The sequence below is a fragment of the Acanthisitta chloris genome, unplaced genomic scaffold (assembly GCF_000695815.1).
Source record: "Acanthisitta chloris isolate BGI_N310 unplaced genomic scaffold, ASM69581v1 scaffold505, whole genome shotgun sequence".
Lineage (NCBI taxonomy): Eukaryota > Metazoa > Chordata > Aves > Passeriformes > Acanthisittidae > Acanthisitta > Acanthisitta chloris.
In genome coordinates, this window is record NW_008672955.1 from 8,713 (window position 1) to 16,687 (window position 7,975).

Here is a 7,975-nt window from a genome sequence, read left to right on the forward strand (position 1 = left end):
ATGAATCATTCTGCATAACATCACAGGCTATTTAAAAAAAAAATAAATTGTTTTTCTGTTCTTGCTTGGTCTTCTCACTTTGGATCTCTCTCTGTGCAAAAGCTGCCCCATATATGAAATACTCAGCTATGTGAGAGCTGCCAGATGTACTGAATGGTAGTCCTAGCTCATGTACCATCTGCTGTTAAGGAGAGATGCAGTGAGCTTCTTCCTCAGACTCTTCCTGTCACTGTGGCCTGATCACTGTCTTCAGGTGATGTCTAATGTATCACTGCACCTTCCCTCTGAAGTAGATAACACCTGCATCCCACTCCTTGCACTGGAATGGCAAGGATCTCTTCACAACCTTCACAACTCAAACCCCATTGCATCTATTTGTCACAGTCTCCTTTTTCCTCTCCTTTGGCCACAGTGCTGGCAGCAAAGGCTGTACAGATTGGTGGCTACAGTGTGATTATATTATTTTGTCCCTGCCCTTTCCTACATAATGAGAAGCTGTGAGCCAGCTTTGGGCCCAAGATTAGCCTGCCAGCCTTTGCAAATTTGCAGATATAGCTGAGAGGAACTAAGTGCATTTGAGAGATTTTCAAGTTAACTCCTGAGAGACTGACAACCCCTAAAGGTGATGCAAATAGTCATGAATAGTTTCTAAAACTATGGTCACAAATTAATTTTCAATGTGACTAGGTAATAGATGTTTTTAAAAAATGGGGCAAATCTCATACTCGATACATATTTGATATAGTAGTAGTTAGAGGCCCCTTCAGTGATTAAAACCAAAATCTTTTAGGGTTATAAAAAGTGGATAATCATAGAATCATAGAATTTAAGGGTTGGAATGGACCTTACAGATCATGTAGTCCCAACCCCCTGCCATGGGCAGGGACACCTCCTCACTAGATCAGGCTGCTCAAGGCTTCATCCAGCCTGGCCTTGAACACCGCCAGGGTTGGATAATGGTTTGAGTTGCTTCTCTCACATACTGCATTATTCCCCTCACCATAATTCCACAATTTATTTGCACTCATTCTCCTGTGAGGTGAGAAAGCAACAGCTCCACGTAAGTGCCATGCTCAGGTAAGTCCCAAGGGCTCATGGGCTCCAACGGGCACAAATGGGAAAGCCCAAACACTGTTCCCACCATGTTGACTGGTCCGTCAGTTGACTGGGTGGTAAGTGCTTTTGGAGAATCAGTGGGAGTCACCTTCCCACTGAGGTTTTAGATCCTGCACCACACCAGTTGTAACAGTTTAGGTACCTCTAGATAATTCTCTTTTAAAAAAGATGCATTTTCAGACCTTCCCTCTAAAATCAGACCATAATGCCACAAAAGAGGTGAAATTAATTTGTAAAATCACCATGAACACCAGATCTGCTCATAAAAGATTTTTAAGAGACATAATGGAAACTCTGTCTGGATTTCTGACAACTGTGCTGCTAGAGAGATGAGGCTGGTGGGCTGTGATGGGAGCACTGCTAGAGGGAAAATTTGTCAGGCATAAAGTTCTGTGTAATGCAGCTTCAAGCATTTGAAGTTATTTGCACCTTTCTTACAGGATTCTTGATTAAGGCTCTTGCAGACAAAGAGTGGTTTGACCCTCAAACATATTGTTTATTGCTTTTTATGTGTTTTTCTAATAAAACATAATTTATATAAATTCTAAAATGTTTATTGTGAAAAACAACATTCTTCATCCTTCCCATGTCTCTTACCAATGGACAAAAATCTATCATTTATGATGTTTCCACGAAACAAACATATACCATTAATGATCAACAGGAAGACAAAAATTTCAAAAGGTGAAGTACTGTATGGTACAACAGGTCATGACAACGATTTTTTTTAAGAGTGCTTGGAATGACAAAGCATATCTACAAACACCAGGAAAATCTCAGAAGCAGTCAATCACCCACCCACCTACGAAGCACCTGTGAGGACAAGCTCAGCCCATTTTGTACAAAGGAAACTGTTCTGTGTTTAACCTACATTAGTCATTCAGGGAAAAATAATCCTCATATTTCATAGTATAGTTGAACAAAAAAAAATCCATCTGATACAATTTTTTGATCTTCTCAATTTGTTCTGAGTTCAATTGTTTGAGATACTCCAAGGTAATATCACCATTAGTTCGTTTCTCTGAGCCATATCTCTTCAAGCTAGGGTAGTGCAGGCTCTGTGGTGCCCCAATGACATTCAGAACATGCTCAGAGTCTAACCCAAGAGTTTCATACTTACCCAGAATATCATAGTGAATGTTGCAAGGATCGCAGAGCAGAAACATTGGTTTCCAGTGAATGTCAAGAGTATTTGGTGGGCTTGCTAGAATGAAGTTGACAAACTCCTGGAAACTCACTTTTTCCGAAGAATTTATGTTTTTCCTGAACATTGCCCTAATCCGATTAGCAACAGTGATACTGTAGTATGGCTCAGAGTGCAGAAGTTTGTCTCTATAAGCTGAAACCAGCCGTTCCAAGGGATGCCTGGTGAACATCACTTTAGTGTAATTGTTTAGAAATTCCTCTTGTACGGCAGGAGAGTAAGACACAAGCTTTTTGATCAGAGAGGTTTGGTGGATGTGATCATGCTCAATTTCAGAAGCTTCCGCATTCAAGCCTGCTTGGAGAAGAAAAATAGTTCTCTTCCAGTTGGAGCAGCCTACTTTGGGCACCTCACAGTAGATAAATTTATGATTGTGCTCTACAAAGAGCTGTTTTGCAACATGAGAATCCAATTTGCTTCTTAATCTATTCAGGTTGTTCTTCAGGCAGACAGAAGCCAGTGTGCTTTTGCGATCATTTTGAATTGCCAGCCAATTTCCAGCAGGATTGGGAAAAGCACCTGCAACCAAGGAAGAAATCTAAACCATTTCTGTAAAAACAGCTTATATAAGTCTCTTTCTTTGTGACAACCATAGCACTCAATTGCTCTGTACGCTCTCCATACAAAAAACAGTGAAGGTGCTAAAATCAATTTTTTGTTTACTGTCACCAGACTCCACTCTGACAAGCATGCAATAAACCACTCTGCTTAGTGAAAAGTTAATTAAAATGAAAACTTTCAACATGTTATCACTACTAATCTAGGCAATTTTAATGTTCTAACAATTCTAATGTCAACTGTTTTTTGTAGTGCTCTTCCTCTCACACATTGCTAAGACAGCTATCACAGTGAGAGAGCATTGGTTATTTTCATTGTATTGTTTATCACTTAGGCACCATAGTTACTTTCTAACACATTTGGGAAAGATATCTCTGGTTCTAGAAAATATTAATTCTTATTGTTGGTAATTTATTTACTCACCTGTTAGGTTTTTTTGTCTCTTACAGAAAAATCCAAAAAGAAATATCCCAAATATAAAATTTGGGAGAAGGAAAACTAACACCTTCTGGTTCATATTATTTTCACAGGAAGGAGGATGACGTGATCTCTAAAGTGGAAATCTGCCTTTCTTTTAACAAGAAAAGATAATACAAGTTAGATTTTGTATGACTGATGTAACGAAGATAACATAATTCTGTTACAGAATTTACAATAGCAGAAAGACTTTTTAAGCCCTATAGAAATAGGCTTTCCTATTAGGAAAAATTATTTTATGAAAAAGACTCACTACAATTATACTATTAAACCAAACAGACAAATCATATGACAATTTCGAAGTATTCCAGAATTCCCCCTTTCTCAAAACAATGAACTGTGTATGAGCAAATACTTCTCCTTTCTTCACCTTTAAAAGTTGTTGTTCCTTCCAAGCAAACTATCCTTTCACTCTGGGTAACAGTAACTTCATTTAGGATTATAGAGTTGTATTTTTTTATATAACCTTTGTAATCTGAGAATACAAAGATCTCTATAACCTGTAACAGGCCTATCCACAAAGCCTATGATGCATTCAGGATGAGTTTCTTTCCATCTATTGCCCTGAAGTTTTCCACTTCGTACAAATGAATCAGTATTCACAGCAGGAGAAATTTTTCTGTATTCCTGCAGAGAATCTTAACTACTAACTACTTAATTACTAATTCGATTAATTCCCCTGTTCTCTCTCTCCAAAGATGCTGCAGCGTGCATGTATTTGCTGCTATGGCTGCTGCAGACTAAGAGCCCCAAAATGTTGACTATGACAGAAAGCGTCAGAGAAGACAACAGAAAAGGAGTAATTCCATATTCACAAATGAAAGGAGAGAAGACCAAGGTAGCCCATTCAACACGATATATTCCCTCTCCTGTGCTCACTCATTCTGTCTCCTTGCACTTCATGGAGAGAGAGCTATCTAGATCCTCTGTGCAATCTTACTGTTTCCCCCAGCAGAAAGCTCTTCATCAGTGTGCTTTTATTTGAAGATGCAAAACTAAGTGCAAAACAATAACTACTGGCAAACATGACCTTCTCTTTCTGTCCCATAAAATCTGCACCATCAAATAAAGCCAAGCAATCCTGTCTTCCTTTTCTGCTTTTCAATTTTTCACTCTGAACCTGCTGGCAATAAAACCATCATTGCCTGGATTTCTTGAGGATGTCACTTCATTGTTTTCAATTTTTCATATTTTGTTTTGTTTTTACAGAGACACAATAGGATCATTTTGGAAGTTATTTGTGTGCCACCCAATGTGTGCATGTACATAAAGCCCAGCTGCCATAAAGGAAACTGGTTTCCTATGTGTTCTCAGACAACAGTAGAGGCAGCACTAGATAAATCACTGAAACTGTACTTGTGCACAAGCCTTTCTCCTTTCAGGGATGACAGGTGATTATTATATCACATATCTTTACCAGAACATCTGCAGACTCATACAGCAAACACCACTAATTATTATTAAATCTCTCTTATTGTAGGCATGACCTGAGGAGAGAGATGACTGTTCACTATCTCTGACCTGTAAACAACATTAGGAACAAACCTGGAGTCACATGTATTCAAGATTAAACTGTTACAATATTCATTCAAATTAATGCAGTATTCTTACACACTATGGCATTTAGCCAATATTTTTACATTTTCTTGGCCACATAAGACCACTGTAAAGGCTACAAGAAAAAAATATGGGATGATCTTCTGCCTTTAACCTTTTCTTCACTGCACATCAGTTCTCACTTTGTTGTGCGATCCATTGACTCCTAATGCATCAGAGGCTGTTTTCAAAGCCAGCTGAAGTCAGTCAGATTGTTCATTGGTCTCAAAAGGTCCAAGATTGAGTGTTCCATTTTTATTCTTTTTCAGAAATGGTTTGAAGACACAATTTCACACTGTGTAGCAATTAAAATAAATATGACACGAAATAATTCTGTACAGGGACTCCCTGTTAGAGTATGTTTAGGAGAAAGAGGTTGGTCTTCATTCATCTTAAATGCTGTCACCTCAGAGAAGTAGCTGTTATCATACCTGTCCCAGGAATCAGAAAATGAACTAGATTAAATTACCCTATTTCGATACTTGTATCATGTTTATTTGTTCATTAAATTACTGATACAGAATATATGGTCTACCATAAGACCTTATATTTCATGTTGAAACATGTCAATTAGTCACCAGAAAGAAGGAGACTTGCTTCCTTGGGGGAAAGAAGCTGTACAGGACCCGGTTAGAAACAGGAGACAACTCCTCTTCTAAGACTTATACATATTTGTGAAAGGAAAAAAATCTTTAATTTAATTCAGGAGAATGGTCAGACAATAAGGAGGGATACAACAAGCTCCAAGGTGACAGGTGAAATCTGTCTGGACACCTTACAAAACTTCAACGTGCAGACTGGTGCAAGAGCTAATACTGCCCTCAATAAGTGAGGTCAACATGACAATTTGGTGACGCTACCTTAAGGTGAAGTCCAAAGGCTTCTTCTGAAGGTGCTTTCTGATGGGAAATGGAGTATGGAGTATGGTGTTCTGTGTAATGAGAGTTTCCAATGATGAAAATCACCTAAAAGAAACCTGAAGAATAGGAGGAAAGAAAATTCTGAGTGTCATTTTGTCAGAAGAGGAAAAAGTCACCTGGAAACTACAAAGGAGAAAAAAAAATCCAAAACAAAAAGCACCTTTGTCAGTAGGTGTCAGTGTCAGTAAATCAGATGCACTTTTTCTTCTATTTATTATGTCTTTTCTGTGTGCTTGTAACTGTGTTTACTGTTTTAGATGTAATAAGTTAATACTTCTATTTGCATTTTACCTCATCCTACCTCAAATTAAGTCTGATTTTAGGTAACTACAAGGCATTCCTCAGTCAAGGAGTGGTGAGCCTATTAACATAACAACTCCATGCTAGATAGACTAATTGTGCTATAACCAAAGGGCAGCAGGATGGGTTCCCACAGGCAAGAGGGAAAGACAGTATCACAAGACTAACAATAAGAAGAGCAGAAACCTCTTCTAGTGAAAAGTAATTAAGTATGGAGACAGGGATATAAATGTCTCTTTGGAACTAACATATCTGCAGAGGAGAGAATGCTAAAAACTAAATATAAGGCATTAATCTGCTTTGTTCTTATTACACATAGTTGTAGAGTGTGTAGCTTTTTATTTTTTTTAGCGAAGCATAAAATCACCCAAATAACACCCTTACACTGCCCTGTTGGTTTTTTCTTGTTCTTCAGATCAAATCATTGTAGATCAACCATATGTTCAGCTCTGCATGTCTTAATGAATTCTGCAGAGTTTATCAGAAATCATTTTATGATCCTTTTTTTGGCCATTACTAAACAGCAAACCAGGCAGTAAGAAGAATGATCCTCATAGAACCCTTACTTGCAGAACCCTTTCAGAAGGTTTGTTATCAGGTAATGAGATTTTTAGAGGCCTGTCAGTTAGCAAGTGTTTCCTTCCTTCAATGTGTCCAGCTGATTTGATGACTTTCTAGGCTTCTTATCCAAAACATGCTGTGGTGTTAAGTCAAATGCTTTATACAATTCTAAATCCACCATATCAATGTTATTACCTTAAAAACTAAAGCCAAACCAAAATAGTGTGTCAGTTTGGTGACATCCATTTCCTATGACATAATCCAAAATTTCAATATTGAGCAATTCACTCAAGCAAAGAGTAGTAGCAAAAAAAGAATAGATTATTGCAGAAAGCAATGCCAATCATCTTGTGTTTGTGCAAGATGGGGAAAAGGCCTAAAACCTCATAAAATTAAAAATATTTATTGAATCCCAACCTTCTTTGCACTGCTGATAATTTTACCATCTCCCTCTACTCTTCCATTGTTGACTCTTTTCTTCCTGGTATACACCTAACAAAAAAAAAAAAAAAAATTGTGTCTTGTTGTTCATATCTTTGCTCTCAAGCTTGCTGACCATAAAATGTTGTTGCATCCTTCTGTTTACTTAAAGAAATTTCTGACCCATTTCTGCTTTTAATTACTTTCAACATCTCCCTTTTCTATATCCTACACGGGGTGTGGAGGAGTGGCTGGCAACCTACTTGCACATCCCCTGTGCATCAGTCTAGATCATTTGACCCAGAAGACCTCTCTATCTCAATTATGAGATTAAACAAAAAATTGCCATATGCTGGAGTTATTAGATATTTTTTCTGTTAAATTGCTTTCTCTTGCTTCATTTGTCTCATACTTGCTTTACATTTTGTGGTACTAGACCTTCTGCAACCATCCCATATGTCTGCTAACTGTTTGACCATGTGCAGCTATACCACAACCCCTCACACTTACCCAACCACCTGCTTTGGTTTTGTAATGAGCTCCTTTTCCCCCAGGCAAAACAAGGTCTGATATAGAACATCTAGTACTCTTTTAATTAGGAAATATTTAGACAGTCCAAAGATGTTTTAATGATAAAGTCATGTTCATACATGACCTAGCACATCACACTCAGATTGAAGTTCTTCCTCCTGCCATGCAGATTTATTCCTAGAATAGGCACCAAAGGAGTAAATTGAACAGTTATCACTGGTACATTGTTCTGTCCTTGAATGGCTGAAACAATGACTCATCATTCCATAACCCTTCTCCTGCAACTGCTGAA

At 37.9% G+C, this 7,975-nt stretch overlaps 1 protein-coding gene across 1 annotated transcript in view; it reads right to left on the reverse strand.

Annotated features, from left to right (window-relative positions):
• Nucleotides 1-1,766: 1,766 nt before the first annotated feature.
• Nucleotides 1,767-7,975, reverse strand: part of LOC103802247 (carbohydrate sulfotransferase 9-like) — a 10,720-nt gene continuing 4,511 nt past the window's right edge. Inside the window, exons 2-3 of the mRNA XM_009074701.1 lie at nt 3,302-3,449; nt 1,767-2,839 (exon numbers count right to left, since the gene is read on the reverse strand). Of these exons, the coding sequence (XP_009072949.1) occupies nt 1,989-2,839; nt 3,302-3,395 (945 nt within the window). The 5' untranslated portion in view covers nt 3,396-3,449 and the 3' untranslated portion in view covers nt 1,767-1,988. The remainder of the gene's footprint in view (nt 2,840-3,301; nt 3,450-7,975) is intronic.